General features: G+C 40.1%; 1 protein-coding gene across 2 annotated transcripts in view; it reads left to right on the top strand.

Annotated features, from left to right (window-relative positions):
• The first annotated feature begins 12664 nt into the window (after positions 1-12664).
• The window catches only part of LOC126353829 (diphosphoinositol polyphosphate phosphohydrolase 2), a 140364-nt gene continuing 128686 nt past the window's right edge, over positions 12665-24342 (top strand). The window contains exons 1-2 of one of the 2 annotated variants that reach the window (XM_050002961.1): positions 12665-12804; positions 12997-13126. In XM_050002961.1, the coding sequence (XP_049858918.1) occupies positions 13028-13126 (99 nt within the window). In that variant the 5' untranslated portion in view covers positions 12665-12804; positions 12997-13027. The remainder of the gene's footprint in view (positions 12805-12996; positions 13127-24342) is intronic. The other variant, XM_050002960.1, reaches the window with a different exon arrangement.

The raw sequence follows: 24342 nt of genomic DNA, 5'->3' as shown, positions 1-24342 counted from the left end.
TATTGCTTGATCACATGCACTATTCCACCGTCTGTGTTTTCTCTTTCTTGGGTGTCTGCCACATTTCATAGTGTTTTTCAGTATTTCTGCAAGTTCCTCCAGTTTGTTGCATTTGATTGCCCAATTTCCTGGAGAATTTCCCTCTTCTTAAGTTTAAGGTACTCTGGATCAACTCTTGTTCATTGGTGGTTTCTTTCTGTTAGGTTGAAATCAAATCTTTATTTGTATCAGATGGTGGTCTGACTCAAAAAAATCCCTTTCTTGTTCATATGTTGAGTATACCATAGATATGGCAACATGGTCTATCTGGAAGTCACTCAAAGTTGAATTTGGTGATTCCCATGTTGTAAGTTTGTTTACAGGTTTAAGGAGTTGTCTAGATATGATTTTAGCTTTATATATATTCTTTAACACACACACACACACACACACACACACACACACACACACACACACACACACACACACACACACACTCACACACACACACACACACACACACACACACACACACATATATATATATATATATATATATGTGTGTGTGTGTGTGTGTGTGTGTGTGTGTGTGTGTGTGTGGCCAAATGTTTATTAGAATATTAAGAAATTATGTTAAATCAGTCAAGGTATTCTCAGTATCAACAGTATTGCTTTATATATTACATAATATTTTATATTTGTATAGTGTGTGTATTAAAGTTTATAGTGTATATACCTCCAAATACGCATTATGGTATTGTGTAATAATTTGAAGCAAATCGATCAAGAACTTTCCAAATGTTTTGCTAACATTGTTTCCCCTTTATATGACACAAATATATTTATATATTTGAGGTAAATTGGTCAAGAACTTTTCGAAATTTTTAGTTACATTGTTTCATCTTTACATATAACAAACATATTTCTGTACAACAAATATTTAAAAAATATATTGTCTATGTTGATCGAAATGTTCATTAGATTTTCGTATCAAATTGGAAGCAAATCAGTCAAGAAATGTTTGTTACATTTCCCTTTTATATATGACATTTGTATTTATGTATTACATATATGAAAAATTTGTATTCCATGTTCGTCTAAATGTTCACAGGTTATTGTGTAAAAATTTGCAGTAAATCGTTCAGTCGTGTGGCAGATATGATACACGAGTTGGGATGGAAGTCACTAAAGCAAAGACGTTTTTCGTCGCAGCGAGATCTATTTACGAAATTTCAGTCACCAACTTTCTCTTCTGAATGCAAAAACATTTTGTTAAGCATAACCTACATAGGTAGGAATGATCATCAAAATAAAATAAGAGAAATCAGAGCTCGAACAGAAAGGTTTAGGTGTTCGTTTTTCCCGTGTGCTGTTCTGGAATGGAATGGTAGAGAGATAGTATGATTGTGGTTCGATGACCCCTCTGCCAAGCACTTAAATGTGAATTACAGAGTAGTCATGTAGATGTAGATGTAGATGAATTTTCCATTTTTGCCAATGGAGAGATCATTACGACACTTTTTCAGTTGTAGGCCACATGTCCTGTGAATACATGTAATGTTTCTTTAATGTAGTGGTTTCCATTGCCTTCTCCATTCTCACGCGATTGCTCATTGCTGATTCTTCCACCTTCAGGGGCAGTTTCCTACCCAAAGGACAAGAGAGTGCCTTCAGCTTCTATCCACTCCTCTGGTCTCTTTGGCAACGCCATTGGCAGAATGAGGGCGACTTCATATGCTGGACGCCTTCAGCCACCAATGCTTTTTATTAATCAAAATTTAAGCAATGGTGTGATTTTAAACCAAGGCTGATCATGTGTTGATTACTAATTCAGAAATTACCTAACACTAAACTAAACCAACCTCTGTCCGAACAGGCCTTGGAAAGCCCAACAGTACCGACCAGCTGCCGTGTCATTCTAATTCCACAGGTGCACTGGATGCGGAAATGGAGGGGCAGGTGGTCAGCACAACGCTCTTCCAGCTGTATATCGGCTTACCAGACCAGAGCTGCTACTTCTCAATCAAGTAGCTTCTCAGTTTGCCTCACAAGGGCTGAGTGCAGCCCACTTGCCAACAATGCTCGGCAGACTGGGTGGTGATCCTTCCAAGTGCCAGCCCAGCCCGACAGCACTTAACTTCGGTGATGTAATGGGAACCTGTATTACCACTGCAGCAAGGCTGTTGGCGAAATTACCTAAAACTACAATAAAAAAGGAAAGCTTATGTCACCGCTACTTTTGCCCTAAGTATTTCAGAAGATGCCTCAAAAGAAAAGCTCCACCACTTCTGGTGTTGGACACTGTTATGGTAGATTCCAACAACTTCTAACAAAAAAGGAAAAAAACAACAACAGTAAAAGAGGATACATGGGAGGTACTTCTTTCTTAATTAAAAAATTTAAATGTTTTTATTTTATTTTATTTATTTTATCATACATGAATCCAACTCTGTCACACAAGCATGTCCTTTCAAGACTGGCGATTGCTTTCAACATTGGCAAAAAAGAAAATTGCGCGTTGTGGCGACACTTCAGTAGATCATCGATACACATCTTCTTAGAGGTGTGTGTGAATAACTGCTGAAGGGGTTGTCTCTATAAAATGGAAGAAGGGTCAACTGTCAGCTACTTTTTGCGTGGATGATCCAGCTATGAGGGGGGGGAGGGGTTGTGTAAAGTGCTCCAGAGAAAGTTGTTGGTACTTTGGGCTATTTACTATTGCACATTTTCACTCGTTAATGTATTGCCAGAAATCAATGGCTTATTTGTCACCACCACCAAACAGGTAGTCGACCTCATGCCTACTAATCCAAGTCACTGAGTAGGTCTTCGCACAGGAAAATAGTCCATGTCCAGTAAGAGAATCATTTGTGGGCTGTCAGGAGCTGTGAGTGTGATGAATGCCAGCGTCTGGCGGACCAAAAGCCAAACATTACTTGCCTCACTACACACAAGTCGTTGGTCATTGTCATATTGCAAGCCACACATGGTACATAATGGTGATGGCGCCAGGTGGATCTGGTGAAGAAGCGAATGACAGACCTGCATCCCATTAACCATTACATACCATGTGGTCTGGACGTCCCGCACAAGCATAGAGATGTGCACTGTCCACCACATGGCATTCCACGAGACGAGGAGATATTTTTCTTCGAGCACATTCGGCAGGAGCCGCGACTGGAGCGGGGCATACATTATTTCGGCCATTGGTAGGCATGGACAAAGAAGCATGGTTCTGATGTATCTATAATCAAGAAAGAAACAGCTCAAATGAAAAAAGGGTGCTGGGACGTCTGTCAGCAGTACTCAGGCAACAAGTGAGCTCAGGGTAAGGGCGCCCTCATTAGTAGGATGGTGAGGCATGTTGGAGTGGGCCGCCGCATCTTGCCTTGCATGCTTACAAAGAGGGCTATTGATCAGTGGCAGACATAACAGAGACTGAGACCTCCTTTGTCCTTTGGGAGGACGAGGGACTCATAGCTGACTTTAAATAACAGGCCTTGACTCCCAAAGGAATCCAATGCAGCCAACATGCATTTGGTCACTGACGGCAGGATGGGGAATGTCTGAGCCATATACAGGATTCACTATGCAACATAAACATTAGCAGAACATGTTCTTTGCACCATGTCTATGGTTCAACGTTGATGATCACAGGGCTTTGCTCGGATCTGGTGTAATAAGCATCTATTATTAAGGGCCACTAATCACCACAAGTCAGTTGTAAAATCAATACCCAACATCATACCACGTCATGGATCTGCAAGCGAGCGACGCTTTCACTGGGCAGCCATGGCCTATATGCAAACATCTGCCTGATGCAACACTGACGTACTCCACCCACTTCAGCACTGTCTGAACATCATTGCTGTTGCACAGGAGGAGGACCAGACCATCCACATAGGCCATGCAACAAAATATGTGTCTGCCAAGAGCCATCCTGGTAAGGCATTTGCGGAGAACTCAAAGTAACAGTTCTATGGCGAGAGTGTATAGGATCACAGAAAGAGGGCATCCTTGCCACGTCGATTGTTGTACCAGTATGGGTGGCATAAGATGACCATTGTACACGATCCTTGATGTCGTACCCCAGAGCAGACGAATTATGGTCTCCACTAAGGTGTCTGGGAATCCTATCTTCATCATCACCGTTGTCAGATGGGAGTGATCTACCCTGGTGAAGGCCTGGCTGAAATCAAGGGAGGTCAGTACTCCTGTGATGCACTGTTTCCTTGCAAGTGCGAACATGTAACAGTGCCGACATAATGCAGTCTGGATGTTGTGACATCCTCCTCATGAGGTTTGATCGTGGGTCACCACACATCAGGCCACCTTTTTGAGATGTGCTGCGACAAACTGGGTAAAATTCTTCACATCAAAGTTCAGCAGTGATAGGGGGCGATAGTCACTGACAGAGGTGCCATCATTTGGTTTACGGAAAGGAAACGAAGACACCAGAAAGCTGTACTTCAGGGGATATCAAGTCATGGCATATGTCTGTCCAGGTAGGCGTCAGTAATTGGCAGTAGGTCCTGTAAAACTGTAACGGCAGGCCGTTGGGTCTGGGCTCGCTGAACGGTACAGCTGCAGTGATCTCCTTCTCACTCACGTCCTCAAGTAATGCCAAATGCGCGTCCTGCGGTAATGTGCCATATATAAGGCGAGAGATTTCTTCAGTCACATCTGGGGGATGATGGTGGTCTGTGGACACTTGACTATAGTGAGCGGGGAGAGCATTTCCAATCGCATGTTGTCTTATGACACAAAGACCGTCAGCTAATGCTACAACATGAATCAGCACCCATCACTGATGCTTGTGTTCCATGATGATGTGATCCATCGACGATCCTTCATGGTTCATTCTGTCCATGGTCCATGGTCCATGTCTGTCCTCTGATATGCTGTGTCATGAGTGCTGTGATCCGTGCTTTTGCTGATGGGCAGGTGAGTGCAGCATTGTGAAATGGTCATGCAGAATACAGTAGTAAAATCTAGTGAGTGTCACCTACAGGCAGTGATCTCCCTGTCATGACCATGAACCGCCTTCCTTAGAGCCAGCTTGGCACATGGCAACCACCATGAGAGTGCAGTCAGATAAACCTCTTGCTGACAGGTGCATGAGACATCCACATTGCCTCCACAAGCTGTCAGCATTCAGGCTCAGTATAGATGTGTCACGTTGAATTTACAAGTGCCTTGCCCATGCCATAGCACATGGTGGAGCAAGGTGACTATGCATATGTAGGCTGCATGGCCAAAAAAAGGAAAGGGCCACGTTTCAGTGGCCCGTGTGCCCCAAACTATAGTCCACAAGGGATAGACACGGTCTATATGGCTGCAGGAGTGGCTGGTATAGTGTGTGAAACCCGCGCTGTCGCCGTATAAACACTCCCTTGTGTCTATGAGCAAAAGTTGGTAGTGATGATGGAGAGCGCTGGATGTGGAACGTAATATGGCAGTTGGTCCTTCGGAGCCTGGGTGGAGTTCAAATCCCCATTGAAGATTAGGGCATACTGTCGATCCATAAAGAACAGATTGACCACATCTGCAAAGAAAGCTGGCCGTTCAAGTATCGTCCTGATCCAGAAAACGCATAGGTATTTACAATTCTGGCGTCATGCAGAGTGAGCGCCATGCCTCTCGCATCAGGTGGGAATGTGGCGTCTTCAGTAATCAGGCAATCACAGAAAAGGATTGCGGCGCCACTGCCACTGGCAGGCGCGTGTCAGACGTGAGCAGTGTTTCTGAAAGGGCCGACGAAATCCTCGACATACATCACCTGGAGGAGGACAGGGACTATATTCGCCGCATTCAGTGTATCTTGTAACACCGTCAGCTTATGACGCGCACGAATGTTATTGATGCTGAGAGTCGCCAGCGAGTAGTGTTGGATCGCCACGTCCATAGGGAAGGTGGCGTCCGCTCCGGTGTCGGCCGTCAGGGGCAGACCAGCGGCAGCATCCATCACATTTTCAGTCACCGTGTCGCAGCTGTCCCAACGCCTGCATTGGGACAAGTCCTTCCGCAGCATCAGCCAGCAGCATGGCGTCATTCCCGTCACCATTCCAAGAGCTCGCAAGTACAAACGTGGTGTCCCGTGACGGGTAGTCCACTGTGCACACAGGTGGAGTCGACACAGCAGGAATGACGTCACCGAGGACGCTTGTGGGAGGGTTCTGCACCACTGCATCACTACGACTTGAAGGTGTCGTGGGGTGAGTTGGCGGAACATTATCGTCCGACATCTGCGCGTCAGATGACTTTGCATCATCGGACATGTTGTCGTCATCTTGTGGCCCTATTCTTTGAAGATAATCATCCGAGGGCGCACGGTGCCGCTTCTGGAGTTTCCGTGGGGCCATTTGTTTGCTTACATGCTGTTCTGTGTCCGAATGGAAACGGTTGTCCACTGTCTCCTTGCCAGGTGGAAGAAAGGCGGAAGTCGGTACAACGCCAGGCGTCACTTCCATCCTCGTCTCGCGGTCAGAGGTAGTTGGCAAGAGAGTGTGTCCTCCCCATAGTGCCTCTGGTTCCACTGATGTGAAAAGTGTCGGATTAGTCTCCACAGTGGTAGTCATCACCTGTGACGGGTTGCATGGGTCATGTGGAAGAGTGGCACTTCGTGCTGTGACTGCAGCATAGGTGACAAGAAGAACTGTGAATGGTGCAGGGGAAGCGGCGTCATTGAGTGCTGTCTGTACAGTGCGGAGGTGGAGACAGTTTAGGTGGACATGCCCCCCCTGGCGGCAGCCAGGGCTGTCTGTCATACATAATGATGGCCCTGCATCCACCTATAACCAAGTAAGACGGCACTTTGTCACTTGACAGACGCTGTTGAGTACAGTGTAGGTCTCAAAGGTTTTCCATTTTTCATGCAGGTGACTGAATACATTGGCACTCGGCTTAAAAGACGAGATGACGACATCCCGTGAGTTCGAAAGCCCTTATCGTACGCAGATCGAAACCCCCGAGATCAGTCATTACATCACCTATGTGTCCATCGGTGCGCTTAAACTTTCGGTTTCGCTCGTGGTAGCTGACTATTTCGGTACACAGTTCTTCAATGCACATCTTGGCATATACAACGTTCCCAGTGAGGAAAAGTGGATCCAGGCAAGGGCCATCCCATATAAAATTCTCAATTTCGTAAGGTCGTGCATACTCTTCTTGGAATGCAATCTTGATCGATGTCTGGCGGTATGTCTCTGCCATGGCTATCTCGTAAGAGGGACTCAATACACGAAACAGCGCCAAGAAGTAAATAAAGGCGCTCGAGCTCCAGAATAGGCAGGGTGCAGTTGATGTCCGCCCCTTACTGCTGTGCGAGTCTAACTTGCTGTTACAAATAAACAAATCGTTAAAAGCATTTGACTTAGTACTATAGCTCTGCTTATTGTCAAAAGTACAATAATCAAACTTCTAAGGCAGAACCCCCCTCCCCCCCCCCCCAATAATTTAAGAAAATTATTAGTTAAATTATGCTTTGTAAAATCACAAAATTTTGTTGGAATTTTTTATTTTCCTTGTTTGACGACAGTTACCTTTTAAAATACATTCTGTAATGAGTTAAAACAAATAATTATTATGGTAGAAACAACTTAACTGAAAACAAGTGGTGTGAATCATAAAAGTGTTATGATGCTGTGGTCACACTTACAATTTCTCCCAGTGCGCGAACCTTCGGGTAAAGTCTGGCGCCGGCGGGCCAGCGCTGAGGCCACAGCGGTATCAAAGGGACTGAAGCAGAGGTGCCTGGAACCCTCCGCCTCAGGTCACCTTGACGGTTCGAGGCATTGTGACGCCGTGGCTATATAAAGCCCACCCTACTGTCGCAGTCATTCAATGTGGATAGTTTCGTACAGTGCATGCTGCAGACGTGTTTAGCGTTCCGACTTCAGTGTCTAGTGGACTGTTTTGTATGACTATATCTTATTCGTTTACTTTAGTCTCTTATTGTATTGTGAATTAAGTTTGCAACAGATAAATTTGTTACCAAAAAGGAGCGCTTGGAAGTTCGGGATACTGCAAGTCAACCTACAACAATTATTATGTCGTCAACTGCTTCGTCGTCTTCAGGCAAAAACCGTTCACAGCCAAAACTTGGACAATCCAGTAACGGAAGATCATTTCAGAAGTCTTGGTTGATCAAATATACATGGCCAGAATGTGAAGCATCTACCGAAAAAGTTTTTGCAAGTCAACCTACAACAATTATTATGTTGTCAACTGCTTCGTCGTCTTCAGGCAAAAACCGTTCACAGCCAAAACTTGGACAATCCAGTAACGGAAGATCATTTCAGAAGTCTTGGTTGATCAAATATACATGGCCAGAATGTGAAGCATCTACCGAAAAAGTTTTTGCAAAACCTGCAAAGAGGCAGACGCTAAAAATCTATTACAATTTTCTTTAAAAAAGAAAGAAGATGATACATTTACTTCTGTAGAGTTTTCTGACTGGTAATGGGCTTTGGAAAAATTCTGTCTTCATGAAAATATGTTTACGCATGAACAAGATGTTCTAAAACTAAATTCTATCACTAACCGAAGTGTGGCCTCCAAATTGAGTGAACAGTTAGACAGTGATACGAAGAAAGGAAGTTTAGCTCTTGAGACAATTTTTACTACCAAGCAATTTCTATGCCAACAAGGATTAGCAATTAGAGGGAAAAAAGTTGTATACTCAATTTTTTTTCAGTTGTTGTAACTCCGAAAAAATGAGATACCTGAGTTTAAAGATTGGTTAGGTGGTGAGGGTATAAGTGGACGTCCCACGATATTCAAAATGAGATCATTGATCTACTAGGAAAGTCTGTGCTGAGAAAGGTATTGGCTTCAGTCAAGAAGACTGAACATTTTGCTATTATGGTTGACGAAAGAAGTGATTCTTCGACTCACGAACAAGTGTCATTTTGTATTTGTATTGTCGATGATTCCTTAATCATCAACCAAGACTTTATTGGCTTATACAAGACCCCCAACACTGAATCACGAACTCTATTTAGTATTTTAAAAGATGTTTATGCTCGTCTTGATTTGTCAATGGATAACTTAAGAGGACAGTGCTATGATGGTGCCTCGAATATGAGAGGTAAATTCAAAAAACTAAAAATGTTAGTTTTGGATATACAACCAAAAGCACATTATGTGTACTGCACTTGGCAGTTGTAGACCGTCTCCGCCATCTTACGTCTATGAGGTATATTATGGCTTTAGCCAAGCACTTAATAAACGCCGTAAGAGAATCAAACAAAAGGATGGGACATTTCAAAAGCATATGCTGTGAGAGTGCCAATGACGAAGCTGGTCTACGACACCTTTGTCCAGCTCGATGGACTATGCAAGCTCTTAGTATCTTGAGAACATTGAAAAACTTCAAAGAACTTCTAGAGTTTTTTGAAATATTTTCTACAGAGGACAAAACAGAGGCAGGTTAAAAATGTGTAGGCTACCTTGAGTCAATGTTACAATTCAATACTTATTTCTTTTTACATCTTTATTGCCATGCAATGAACCCAGTAGAGGAAACAGCGCCAAGAAGTAAATAAACGCGCTCGAGCTCCAGAATAGGCAGGGTGCAGTTGATGTCCGCCCCTTACTGCTGTGCGAGTCTAACTTGCTGTTACAAATAAACAAATCGTTAAAAGCATTTGACTTAGTACTATAGCTCTGCTTATTGTCAAAAGTACAATAATCAAACTTCTAAGGCAGAACCCCCCTCCCCCCCCCCCAATAATTTAAGAAAATTATTAGTTAAATTATGCTTTGTAAAATCACAAAATTTTGTTGGAATTTTTTATTTTCCTTGTTTGACGACAGTTACCTTTTAAAATACATTCTGTAATGAGTTAAAACAAATAATTATTATGGTAGAAACAACTTAACTGAAAACAAGTGGTGTGAATCATAAAAGTGTTATGATGCTGTGGTCACACTTACAATTTCTCCCAGTGCGCGAACCTTCGGGTAAAGTCTGGCGCCGGCGGGCCAGCGCTGAGGCCACAGCGGTATCAAAGGGACTGAAGCAGAGGTGCCTGGAACCCTCCGCCTCAGGTCACCTTGACGGTTCGAGGCATTGTGACGCCGCTATATAAAGCCCACCCTACTGTCGCAGTCATTCAATGTGGATAGTTTCGTACAGTGCATGCTGCAGACGTGTTTAGCGTTCCGACTTCAGTGTCTAGTGGACTGTTTTGTATGACTATATCTTATTCGTTTACTTTAGTCTCTTATTGTATTGTGAATTAAGTTTGCAACAGATAAATTTGTTACCAAAAAGGAGCGCTTGGAAGTTCGGGATACTGCAAGTCAACCTACAACAATTATTATGTCGTCAACTGCTTCGTCGTCTTCAGGCAAAAACCGTTCACAGCCAAAACTTGGACAATCCAGTAACGGAAGATCATTTCAGAAGTCTTGGTTGATCAAATATACATGGCCAGAATGTGAAGCATCTACCGAAAAAGTTTTTGCAAGTCAACCTACAACAATTATTATGTCGTCAACTGCTTCGTCGTCTTCAGGCAAAAACCGTTCACAGCCAAAACTTGGACAATCCAGTAACGGAAGATCATTTCAGAAGTCTTGGTTGATCAAATATACATGGCCAGAATGTGAAGCATCTACCGAAAAAGTTTTTGCAAAACCTGCAAAGAGGCAGACGCTAAAAATCTATTACAATTTTCTTTAAAAAAGAAAGAAGATGATACATTTACTTCTGTAGAGTTTTCTGACTGGTAATGGGCTTTGGAAAAATTCTGTCTTCATGAAAATATGTTTACGCATGAACAAGATGTTCTAAAACTAAATTCTATCACTAACCGAAGTGTGGCCTCCAAATTGAGTGAACAGTTAGACAGTGATACGAAGAAAGGAAGTTTAGCTCTTGAGACAATTTTTACTACCAAGCAATTTCTATGCCAACAAGGATTAGCAATTAGAGGGAAAAAAGTTGTATACTCAATTTTTTTTCAGTTGTTGTAACTCCGAAAAAATGAGATACCTGAGTTTAAAGATTGGTTAGGTGGTGAGGGTATAAGTGGACGTCCCACGATATTCAAAATGAGATCATTGATCTACTAGGAAAGTCTGTGCTGAGAAAGGTATTGGCTTCAGTCAAGAAGACTGAACATTTTGCTATTATGGTTGACGAAAGAAGTGATTCTTCGACTCACGAACAAGTGTCATTTTGTATTTGTATTGTCGATGATTCCTTAATCATCAACCAAGACTTTATTGGCTTATACAAGACCCCCAACACTGAATCACGAACTCTATTTAGTATTTTAAAAGATGTTTATGCTCGTCTTGATTTGTCAAGTGTTGCTGATCTGGAAAAAAATATATGAGGGCTTGATTTGTATATAGAATGGAAGGCATAATAGTTTTGAACACTTTGGGGAATAGTGTTTAAAACAAGAACCTTCACAAATTTATGATCCTCGCTTCCTCAGAATTGAAGTACACCAAAGAAGTATGAAAACAACATAGCCAGCTGACAGCACACTTTCAAAATCCCAAAGGAATGCTGCAAAGATATTTTCATTGAAGTTTGTGAAATGGTGCAATCTTGCATTACTGAGAGGTTTGCTTCAACTGGACTCACACAGGTAACTGGAGTTGAATACGAGAGCTTGCTTTTAGTAAACATTGGTGAAACAAATTTGGAAAAATCAATTGAGTTTTTTCAAAAATGACCTAGACATTGAGAGACTGCCCTTACACTTGTAAATGTTAGCCAATATCGCCAATAAAAAATAACTGGTCTTAAAAGCTTGTGTGATGCAAGAAAGTACAGTAAACAAGAGCCTGCAGTTGGAAAAATGTCATGTGAAGTAGTGAAGTGCATTACACTTCTCCAAGTAGTTCCAATCACGACAACAACAGAAAAAAAATTATTTAGCGCCCTTAGACGTCTGAAATTATATATCCAATCAACAATGGGACAGAAGCGATTGAACAACTTGGCTGTTCTTCATACCCACACATAATAACCAATCCCAATCCTTCATATCATGTGGGAGATCAGTAGGGCCTACAATTAATTATTGGAACTTTGATGTAATGGCATGACGAAATTAAAGAAGTGAGGCAAAAAAATTATATTTACGATCTCAGCATGTGTACTTTGAATGAATGATAAGTTTATTTCTGAATAATTTATAAATGAGTTAACAGAAGATTTTGTGTTTGTGATGTGTGTATTTACAAATTTATAGTTTGTCTGGTGAGCATCTGTCATTCGTGTGTGGAAAAAAGGATGTATATTTTCCGTTTATAGAAGAAAAACTGATATGTTTCTCATTAAGGAATCTTCTTTGCTTAAGAAATGCGCAATTTTTTGATATTTTGGACATTCGTTGTACCGAGGTACCACGAACGAACTTAGTAAAGTTTTTTGAAATTTGGGATCGTTAACGCTAATAGAACTGTTGGATTACTCAGTTGTATGTGTCATATACTGTCGACAGATTACTGCATAATGATGGGCTGTTCTGTCTTGGCAATTACTAACAAAAAAAGAAAAAAAACTGAAATTAAATACACCAGAAAACGGAGGAACAGCCTTTTAGAGCATTCCGGTAGCCATTAAATCATTTTAATTGTCACCATAATTAGTGCCTTAAAGCGTGATGAAAATTATTGTCTTGTCAAGCATTATATGCCACCCTACTCTGACGATAACCAGAAGTACTGCAAATGGTTACTGGAACTGACTAACGTAGTCACCGAGTCCGCGATCTGCCTCCAGCTGATCGACTGTTCACGAAGAAGCAGTAGGTTACTGCCATGGAGAGTAAGGAGATGTCGCTATCGTAGTGTCTACTTGTAAGGGTGCTGTTATCAGTGCTCAGCAGCTTATTACACTTTTCTGTTTCTAGAATACAGTTTGTTATACTATGGGATTGAATATTTTATTCAAGGTTAACCTAAATCATGGGGGACCGTAGGATTTTTCAACGGTGAAGACCAAACGTGAGAAAGTTTTATGCGTACAGTGAATATAATTTTCGTTTCCAGCACATTAACCTGTTACTGAGACCGGTTTAAAATGGTAAAGGAAAAACCAAATTCCACTCGAATTTACGACGAAGAAGGCTTTAGGAGGAGAGCAGCTTGCATCTGTGTAAGAAGTGAACTGGAAGATGAGGTGAGTGAAACTTGTATCGTAATAATATCGGGATGATGTGTGTACTGTGTTTTACGTCTTGTGATGGGTATAATGATTTGATGTATGACTTAACGGTACTTTATCAAATAATACAAGGCTGCGAGTTTGCGAGATTAGTTGTTGGTAAACGCTTTGTTCCTGTTGGGAATAATTGTGAATGAGTGTGTATGTGTTGTAAAGTATCGTATGCTCGAAGATGAGAGCGTCATCGAAAGTTGAAAGTACGCAACATATGCTACTGGCCGACGGTAACTCTGCACAGTACGTGTGCTTTATGAAGAGTTTACAATTAAATTTTTTTGAGCTTGTTGCAGTTTCGTGGTGTTTGCATAGTCAGTTGAAAGTTGTTAATGTTGTCTCACATATGCTCAGCCAGCTCTTATTTCTGCTTTACTGGAACCATAGTAGTGACCTAACTAGTTTTGTGTGTTCGCGACTTCTGTTTGCTCTCGCAATGAGCAGCGACTGTCTCGGTGTTCTGGTTTTGATTGATTAGGACCTAATTACTTTTTCTTACACCACCACACAGCCCATTTCGGTGCTATTTTCCAGACTTTGCTAACAAATTCCCAGATGCTTTTCATTTCCATGCCAGAGCATGTTTTTAACACACACACACACACAGTCCATTAACTCCTCTGAAACTAGAGAACTGTTCGTGGAAACGATTTCAGTCGACTTTCCTACTAGTAAACTTACGCATAATGGGTTCTGTCCTCCTCCTTCAAAATTTAGACTTACTAGGTGACTCAATATTTGGCGTTAATTACACTCGAGCCATCATTAAAATTGCCCGAAGCGTCCACTAATGCAGTAACAGATTTAAAAGCCTGATACATTCGCCTTGGTGCAGTTAAAACTTATGTTAAAGTGGTGCATATCCATGTTTTTATTTTCCTAAGACAGTGTTGTAGAAGTGTGTATACAGATTGCATTTATTGTCTTCAAATGTTAGTACACATGCACCCAAGACAGTTATTGATTCCGCAACGACATGTTTGGCCATAAAGTAGACATTTATTGGCACTATTAATTCTATGATCTTTCTCTGGAGGCCTATGGTAAATGAACAGTCTGAAAGAAATAGGTATATAGCTTGTAGCTTCTTGTAGCTGTGTAAACATCCTTTGGTGTAGGTAGCACTTACAACAATCATTACTTGTGAATATCTGTTGAATACATTGTACATTTTGCATATATTATTTGTAATATACTGTGTGACATCTTTAATAATATGCTATTGAATTTGGTTGCACCAGGCATAGTATTTATAAAATGGTGATCAGCATTTCTAAGTTTTTGAAGTCTTCACTGTCATGTTTACAGGGAATCTTAGACACATTTCATTTCATTCATTGTTATGAATGTTGTTACACAAAGTTCGTTCCATTTTTGTTGAGTATCTGTTCTATGTAAGAAACTGATATTGCGGTGTAATGCTCTTGGCACATGCTGGATCTTCAGGCTGGCATAAGTATGTTTCTGAATGTCTTCCCAACTATTACATTTGTAAGACAACATAAAAGGAAATAAACTGTAAATTGTTCCTATCGTGTCCATTCATTAGGCCATTCAAATGTTTTCTTTTAACACATCCAGTGAAAATTGTGTAACAACTTTTTGTGTGGCGTTTGAAAGATTGGTAATGAACATAATTTTCTACTTTTTTCTGACTGTCAAACAATTTTAACTTCAGGGTGGTTGTTTGCTTGTTGTCTACTAGTAATCAAAATTAAAGGTATGCACTGACATAATCATTATGGACCCTCTTTAGCTCAGTACTCTAGATGTTGAAAGAAAGTAGATTTTTGTGAACATATGAAGCACTGTCTTTCTGTTGTTACTTTTGGCTGGTACAGTGTGGACTGAAGGTTTAATCTTTCTGCTTTTACTCTTGCAAAAATCCTTAAATTTACTAGCAGAGTAGGTGCAGCTCTATTGCACATGGAAAAATTGAGCATCATTTCTTGGAGGAAAGAATTAAAAGCCGACATACGACACACTGGAGGGAAATGAAGTAAACAAGAAAATTTACAGCTTACAAACTTGTTCCATTGTAATTTATCACGATGGTCTATTGCATAATTTGAAAAGTAATTCATATGTCAAGTAAGTGGAGTTTATCTGAAAAGTAAATGAGTTTTGTGAACTGCACAAGATGAAATTTGGAAAGAGACAATAATTGCTACATTAACACAAAGTCGAGTAACTACCAGTCTCTGTGCTTTCGATCCACTTTATTAATACATCACATGATTAAATTTTATAGCAGGAAAACATTGTTGGATCTTTTGCAGAGGCATTCCACACCATGTGTGTTTGTTTTTACTGTTTAGTAAAGAAACATGGTGGGCAAGTAGAGTGGACAAAGACAGTAGGGTGCAGAGGAATATTCAAGAAGAGTTGTCTGCTTTCAGTGATTTAGGAAATTTGCGACAAATGCTGTAAACAACCATGGTGACTATAATGTGATACCAGTGACAAATTATTATTATTATTATTATTATTATTATTATTATTATTATTATTATTATTATTATTATTATTCCTTTTTAAGTGATAAATGATCTAAGCCATAGATCAGTCTGTCACTACAACCTGGTTTTTGTACTTGTATGTAAACACATACAAGTTGTTGTAGGTCTCTGAATTGACTTCATGACTAGACAGTTTTTCCATAAATAATTTGGACAAAGTCTTTTTCCCCAACAAGTCAATGATCAGTTCCTCGCTGTCAAGCTTTGAACCTATATGGAAGGAAGAAGAGAGAAATTAATGAGTTTATTTTGGTTTGCAATGATCACCTCCAAAATTTAATATTATCTCCCCTTACATGATGAACTCTGAGTTTTCACCATTCTCAATTTCAGAGCAGTTTTAAGTATTACTTTTACATCTTCGCAGTTAAATATAAGAGTTCATGAAGGTTTACAGTTTTAAATGGTGCTTTAGAATTTGGCAGAAAGCTAAGATTTCTCTGCAGTCAGTCATTCTCTTTGTATGTGATTTCAGTATGGGATTCATTACATTGTGACTGTAAAGAGGATGGCTTGTATTAAAGGCTGCACTTTTTATTACTATGTAGATCTAGATAGACATATTGACAAAAGCTTTATGAACTGACTCCCCCTACAAAATATGGAATAAATTTTAGTTCCAATCTTCTTTTACATTTATCTTTGTTGAAATGTAAAGTGAAAAAAGATTTCATTGCACACCATTTTCTTCCTCTGTACAGTAAAAAGACCTTCAATCAGTAGGTTGGTTTACCAGTTTGTGCTGTTATCTTGCTTTATTCCTCAAATTAAGAGCATTCTAAACTAACTAGCTTTTAGGATGTTCTGTGTATGGTACACAACCTCTTCCCAACCAGGTGCTCACTCCACCCACCGTACCATACCATAAAATCTTTACCCCCCTTCCCCCTCATGTCTCTCCTCCAGCAAAAGTACCTATTCCACATTCCATAGTGTGCACGTTAGTAGTCCTACAGCAGTTGATCTTGTGGAAACAATCACAACTTTTATCACCACTCACAGCAAGACCTTTAATTTTACATCTGTCCCAAAAATAGTTGTTCCGTGACCCAGTGAAAGTGATGTCAGTGCAGTGAGTAGTAGTTTTTCATAGGGTAACAGGAGTAACAAGTCACAGTGGAAACTTCATGTAGTGCTACAAGTTGTTGTAGTTGTTGTAGTTGTAGTTGTAGTAGTAGTAGTAGTAGTAGTAGTAGTAGTAGTAGTAGTAGTTGTCTTCAGTCCTGAGTCTGGTTTGATGCAGCTCTTCATGCTACCCTATCCTGTGTGAGCTGCTTAATCTCCCAGTACTTACTGCAACCTACATTTTTTGAATCTGCTTAGTGTATTCATATCTTGGTCTCCTCCTACAATTTTTACCCTCCACGCTGCCCTCCAATACTAAATTGGTGATCCCTTGATGCCTTGGAACACGTCCTACCAACCGATCCCTTCTTCTGGTCAAGTTGTGCCACAAACTTTTCTCCTCAATCCTATTCAGTACTTCCTCATTAGTTATGTGATCTACCCATCTAATCTTCAGCATTCTTCTGCAGCACCACATTTCGAAAGCTTCTATTCTCTTCTTGTCCAAACTATTTATCGTCCATGTTTCACTTCCATACATGGCTACACTCCATACAAATACTTTCAGAAATGAGTTCCTGACACTTAAATCTATACTCGATGTTAACAAATTTCTCTTCTTCAGAAACGCTTTCCTTGCCATTGCCAGTCTACATTTTATATCCTCTCTACTACTGCCATCATCAGTTATTTTATCCCCAAATAGCAAAACTCGATTGCTGCCTTAAATGTCTCATTTCCTAATCTAATTTCCTCAGCGTCACCCGACTTAATTCGACTACATTCCATTATCGTGCCACAAGTAGCTTCTTGTATATGGTTCCCTTTAGAGCTTTTAACACTGATGTTTATATTTATTATGATATACAACATCAAACACCAGCAATCTTTTACTGTATGTGCAGTAGACCAAGGTGTTCAAAACCATCTGAGTGCGTCTGAAGTGGAAGTAGCCGAGAAACAGCTTTAAACATAGTTGAGAATGGATATACTATGATGGAGAAGGTTACGCTGCGTTCCTAATAGTATAGTTCTTGTATTGGTGTAACTTTGTCTGAACAGAGATGACTGACACAGTGGTTAAATAAAATAGATTTGCACTGAGGAAGGAACGAGGTCAAATCCCTCTCCAGCCAGTATGGTGCCGATGTTAGAGTTAAGCATTGTACCAACATTTTGCAAAGGTACCTGTTTAATTCGAGCACTGTAATAACAAAAGGCAACAAAATTTAACCAAGTGTTTCTCATTCCCCCCCCCCCTCCCCCCCCTCTTTCACTAAAATATTCATCACAGCTGTGACAGGTCAGTTCTTTGTGGTGACTATTTTTTGGACCTTCACATCCGTTTTCAAACCATGGCCTTAGAAGTAAGTGTAGCCATATAGTTCCCATCAATGCACATACGAGTAACTAGATAATTGGTATTCCTCACTAGTAATCATTACAAAGATACAAAATGATTAACTTCATATGACTATCCAGTGCGATTCCTTTCCAGTCGAATGAAATAGCATTCTATACTCATACAGAGTTAATCCTTTTGTGTTTATGTAATGATTAGTAGTGAGAAGTAATGAAGAATTACATGATTTGCGGAATGGAATGAAATCTAGTGAGTACAGAATATGGATTTAGACTACATTGAAGAACGGTGAAAGTAATGAGAACAGTGAGAAACATAACATCAGAATTGATGGTCATGAAGAAGGTGAAGTTAAGGAATTCTGTTACACAGGCAGCAAAGTAACCTGTGACAGGTGGAGCATGGACGACATCAAAAGCAGACTAGCAATGGTAAAAAAGGCATTTCTGGCAAAGAGACGTCTACTAGTATCAAACATAAGCCTTAATTTGAGTCAGACATTTCTGGGAATGTGTGTTTGGAGCACAGCATTGTATGGTAGTGAAACATGGACTGTGGGAAAACCGGAACTGAAGAGAACTGAGACATTTGAGATGTGCTGCTACAGACGAATGTTGAAAATTAGGTAGACTCGTAAAGTAAGGAATGAAGAGATTCTGCACAGAATCGGAGAGGAGAGGAATATGTGGAAAACACTGACAAGAAGGAACAGGATCATTGGACATATCTGTTAAGACATTGTGGAATGACTTCCATGGTACTAGAGGGAGCTGTAGAGGACAAAAAAAAGCTGTAGAGGTAGACAAATTGGAATACATCCAGCAAATAATTGAAGGCCTAGGTTGCAAGTGCTACTCTGAGATGAAAAGGTTGGCTCAGGAGAGGAATTTGTGATGGGCTGCATCAAACCAACCAGAATACTGATGACTAAAAGAAAGTGTACATTGGTAGGAACTGTATGATTACCCTTATATCTAAGGCAGCTGTTTGAAACTGGAAGTGATGGTCCAAAACTTTTCATCTCAAAGAAATGACTTAACGCAGCTGTGATGGCTACTGGAAGGACTGAAAAAGTTAATGCCGATGTTGCTGGTTCTATCCTCCATCAGTATATTAGAAGTTCACAAATTAAGTTTGTTTATCTTAATTTTTTATTTGTATCTGCACTTGTCAATGAAGGCTATAAATCTATTTTTTCTCTAATTTAAATATTAAATGTGTAATTTCAGAATATTCACTGTTACTGGCACTAGACTAACATCAGTAATTATTGTGTTCAACAAAATTAATAATAGATAAAAAAAATCTAGTTATAAGCACTGCAGTTAATTATATACAACATACATTACAAGAGTTTTTTGGTTTGCAAAGAATTAAAGTAAAAAGTGACCATCAATATGGCGGCTTCTTCGTTTGCACGGAACTCTTGTTTCATGCACAGAGCACAAACATAACACCTCCCCCCACCCCCCAAATCATCATAGCTGTATCACATCTTCCTTGGCATTTTTCATAGACCAAATGCCTTGGTGAAAACATTAACCATGTTCTTGACTCACTGTTACCAAATTCAAGTAAAGAGATCAATATGTAAAGGCAGCTAGAGCATTTTAATTGGCATATTGCATCCAAGAGCATTGTAGCTGTGAATGAAAGAATCTGAGAGTTCTAGGTAAATCCCACTTTCTTCCTAACCTAGAATCCAATGCAACAGCATTCTGATAAATTCCCAAGCATTGTGTTCTTCTGAAGTCATTGGTTCCTATTGAGTGCAATATGAGACAAATATGGGGCTCAGCGAAAATTCTGCTGGGGAAACATTTAACTTACAAAGTGAAGAACTGCAGAATCAATAGTCAAAACTTTATTAAACTATTAATTTAGTCCCAATTTAATATACAGCAGGGGTAGTGATTTTTCCCCCTTTCTCATAAGTTATTTGTGTCTGGAATTAAATCTTCTCTCACTGGCCATTCTTTCTTAATATAGTGTTGAGCTGCTGCCCTGCTATCTCAGAGTACTTTGTGAAGCATCCTTGAAGTCTTAGAACAAGTCCAATCATCTTAAAACTTCCACATAATAATCTAGAAAACAATGAAATAATTTTGCATTTGAGTATCATCTAGTGGTAATCTATGGTACTGACAAAGAATATGAAGATAAAACTAAAATAACCAACATGACACTATTCTTATTTGTGCAAAACTGTGGTCACTTCAGTTTTTGGCAGGTCAGTTTTAATCTGAAAGATTGATTGACAATATTTCTTGTTATATAGTATAATACCCTGAAGTCAGTCAGATCCTGCAATAAATATTTGAATGGTAATGTGTATATGTGCATACAATTGTATTACACATTGATGGACATTCTTAATATAAAACTACTACGGAGGCACTGTGTGATTATGGGGCTGATAAGGTAATTGCTTGTTATTTGTCTGATGTAACAAGTTAGTGTCACAGGTCACTCAGTCCAGACAGAACAGTTAAGAATACACTCTAAAGAAACAACTTCTGTTGTCTGTTAGTATGCATATCCAGTATGCTTCTAGTTGGCTGACTAGGTTGAGTCTGTGATGCTAGTATTTTTAAACCACAAAATTACTATAATTTACTAACATCTGAGATGCAGATGGTTAGCTTTGATACAAAAAAATGTCAAACGAATAAAAAAATCATAAAGAATAAGTGAATAAAGTATTGTCAGTTCGAAGGTACTTATGTTAGGCTTTAGTCCCTGATACCCATTCGCCTCAATGCTGATTACTCAAAATATTAGCTCCTTACTCTCCTAAGTTTGCTTGTACTGTCTAAAATAGTGTTTCATGTCATTGTTCTATGTGATTTAGAGTATGCTAGTCAGTGAATGCAGAATCTTATTGCCTAAACCTCTGGTGTACATTAAAAATTGTATCCATGAAGGACAGCTGTTCTGCCCCGACCCCGATTTGCAAAAAGTCTTCATAAACCAAAGTCATATCGTTCCCGCCAACCACAGAACTGTTATTCCAATATCAGTTTAAAAAGACCAGATAATGCAGTGGGTATTGACTACTGGCATGTGTACACTGTGACTTATAAATTTAAAAAAAATGTGATTCACAGTGAAACTGTTAGCTGCCCAGATCGTTGGTATTCTCTTGTACACATTTTCACATGCAGGAAACATGTTAGACTGCAACCTCCTCCCTATCCCACCCACCCATTCAATCGGCTGTAAGACATAAAAGAAATGATTTCTCTCTTTCTTGATTCCTTAAAGACTAAAGGAATAATAATGCTCAAACTACAGTAAGTGTATCCAGATTTGCAGAGATTCTATTGTTGCTATTATTTCATAATGGATTTTCATGGCGAGTTTAATGATACCATTATCAGTCGTTGATTCTACATTACTTCCACTTCGCCTTCAATAATATTCCATTACGTAATAAACATAAAGCTAGGCAAGACAAACGTGAGAATACAAATGTTAATTTAGGAACTTGCAGCATGCTGCAGGTGGAAAAATAGGTCCGCAACTAGTCTTGAAATTGAAATACTTGGTTGAACTCAGTCATAAGTTGCCTTGAGAAGTATCTTTTTCTTCTATTTCTTGATGGTGACTAGTTTAGGACACCTGTGTCCATTTTGAAGCCATCCGTATCTTGTGACAAATACAGGCGATGGCCTATGTAGGAAAACTGCCGCTGCAATACACTCGAAGTTGCATTAGCAATTAATAAAAGTTCAACAGCCGTAAGCGGTAATTACCATATTCAGTATCGCAGAACCCGATGTTAAATAATTATGGCTGTCACATCTTGGTAGGAGGCGGCTATACCTTATCAATTAAGTAGTTACCTTTAGAGAGGTTTATCAGACATGCAGAGAAGAGACACTATTACGCAGGGGGCACCTATTTGTGCACGACTAGACTAGTAAACAGAAGCTGTTACTTTGGCTTAACACCCGCACAAAAAGATACTAAAGACAGGTACTTCTGATGTTCTTGTCGAAAATACGTGTCCATTTGTCAGGACCTTGACTTTTCGCGGAGCATTTTCATGGAATTAGTTGCGGAGGGGGCGACAAACTTAAACCACGTTGAGAAATCCGTTGCAGTTGCGATCCTCTGAACGGTTGCGCGTGTGTTCGTTTTCACGAGCCTTCTGGCGTATTGTAAATAACCGGCGACTTTCATTTGCTATTAGACCGACCCGTACAAGACACCATGGTGGTACCGTTCTCAGCCTTTTCTACCTCGTTAGAAGCGAGTATTCAGTTCGAGGCTTTTGCTGTGAGTCTTCATTTTGTTGATTACATCCTGGAGCGAGATGGTGTTAGGACGGACGTTTTTATGGAACATGGATCGGACTCGCCCGAATAAGAGCTTTTGTGTACCGGTCCAGTCAGCCTGTGTTTTTGGTGTAACTTGTAGATTTTTTCCTCCTTTTCTTACCTTCAAGAGATAAGATCAGCTGTTGGCCCACTCAGTGGGGTCGCATTCGGTTCAGATCCTCATAGGGCCATCAGGATTTTACCCGCATATTCCCTAACACGGTTAAGGCAACTGTAGATATGGTTATTTGAAAAGGAAACGCCGCTTTCGTAACTCCGGACTAGAGCTTGTTCTCAGTTGTCCATTGGACGTGAACTTTTCCTATTCCTTCCATCGTATTGCCTTTGGTAGACAGTCAGATGGCAGCATGCCTGTTTGATGAACTCGACAGCGCGTTTGCTGTGTGCACCATTTCTGCACGGGTAAGCCACCTTGGTGTCACTTTCCCTGTATCTGTTCCACTCACAAATGGTGCATGAGAAGAGAGACTGTCACTGATCCGTCCGAACTCGTGATTTCTCATTTTTTATTCCGCGTTGTCATTTCGCAAAACGTATATGGGAGCAAATAACATGTCCTACTCCTATTCGAACGTGCACTCCCAGAATTTCAACAACAAATTTCTCTGCTGCACAATGCAATCAGTCACTGGCTTTTATTAAACAACTGAATAACAACGGAAGTGAAACTCAAAGGGGCCATTCGGCAAGATTCGCTGCCAGGCCACTTCGAGCGCTGAAAGTTTGTCAGCCCATTTCGCGTTCTTACTGGCTGATTTTTCGTCTTTCATGTTGTGGTTTGGTGGTTTTTTTTTTTTTTTCCTAGTTAACAGAAACTGGCTTCAGCAAATTGTGCTTCTGATTGTGACTTCTCGTGTGTATTGCACTCTTTGAATTGCTTTGTAAGTATGTTGCTCGCATTCTGATAATTGTGCTCGCATCCGTAATATTGGATGGAGTAAATGATTCCCCATTTGGTTTTGTTTCATACGAAGTAGAAGCTTGTTTCGTCACACGGTGTTCTGTGGACGTTTGTGTATTTGTTAATGCGCACGAATCTTGGGTGTGAACTGTTAGATTTGAGTATTTTGCTTTTATTCTACGTTGCTTTAGCTTTCATTTGTTTTACGTAATGTTATCAGGCTTTGACAATGTTGGTATTCAACTTTAGTGCACCGTTCTCACCACGGTATGAGTGCCATGTATTTCAGATACTTGCAGAGTATAGATGTAGATGAGTATGCTTTGGTTTTTGTGGCTGTATAGAAATGCTAAATATGCGATAGTAGTTAAGCAAATGTTTTAACTCGTTAATAACGGGCACTACAAACAGTCCATTTTAGCAGAAGTCAATGAAAATTTCGGTGATCTCCATTAAGAGTACGAAAAGCGAATTATGACAAAAATAGCGTAGAATACTAGCGATATACTTACAATGCATTTAAATCGATCAGCTTGTTCACAGATTATTTAGCAGGAAAAAATAGACCTGAGTCAATAGAGAACTTTTAACACCTTAACGCGTCAGCAGTCGTGAATAATTTAATGATTATAAAGAATCCGCCTCGATTGCAAATATAAACCGGATGTTGACCTAGGTTTCGGCGCGGGCGTTCTGTATTAATGTTGGAGTATGGCTCTTTAGGTAGTGTGTTCCGAAGTAGGCGTGGTCATCCGCGCCGAAACCTAGGTCAACATCCGGTTTCTGTTTGCAATCGAGGCGGAATCTTTATCATCACGAGTCAATAGAGTACCATCTGATCCAGTCAGCTTCTCTGTCATGTGAATCAAAAACAAGATCTGGCATCATTTACCGCACCTCTCCCACCCCAGCCTGTATTACGAAAATTAAGCAGAATACAAGCAACATATAACATTAAAATTCAAAATAATCAATGCACACAAGGA

Source organism: Schistocerca gregaria, chromosome 3 (assembly GCF_023897955.1).
Source record: "Schistocerca gregaria isolate iqSchGreg1 chromosome 3, iqSchGreg1.2, whole genome shotgun sequence".
Lineage (NCBI taxonomy): Eukaryota > Metazoa > Arthropoda > Insecta > Orthoptera > Acrididae > Schistocerca > Schistocerca gregaria.
This window is presented reverse-complemented; position numbering and strand designations above follow the sequence as displayed.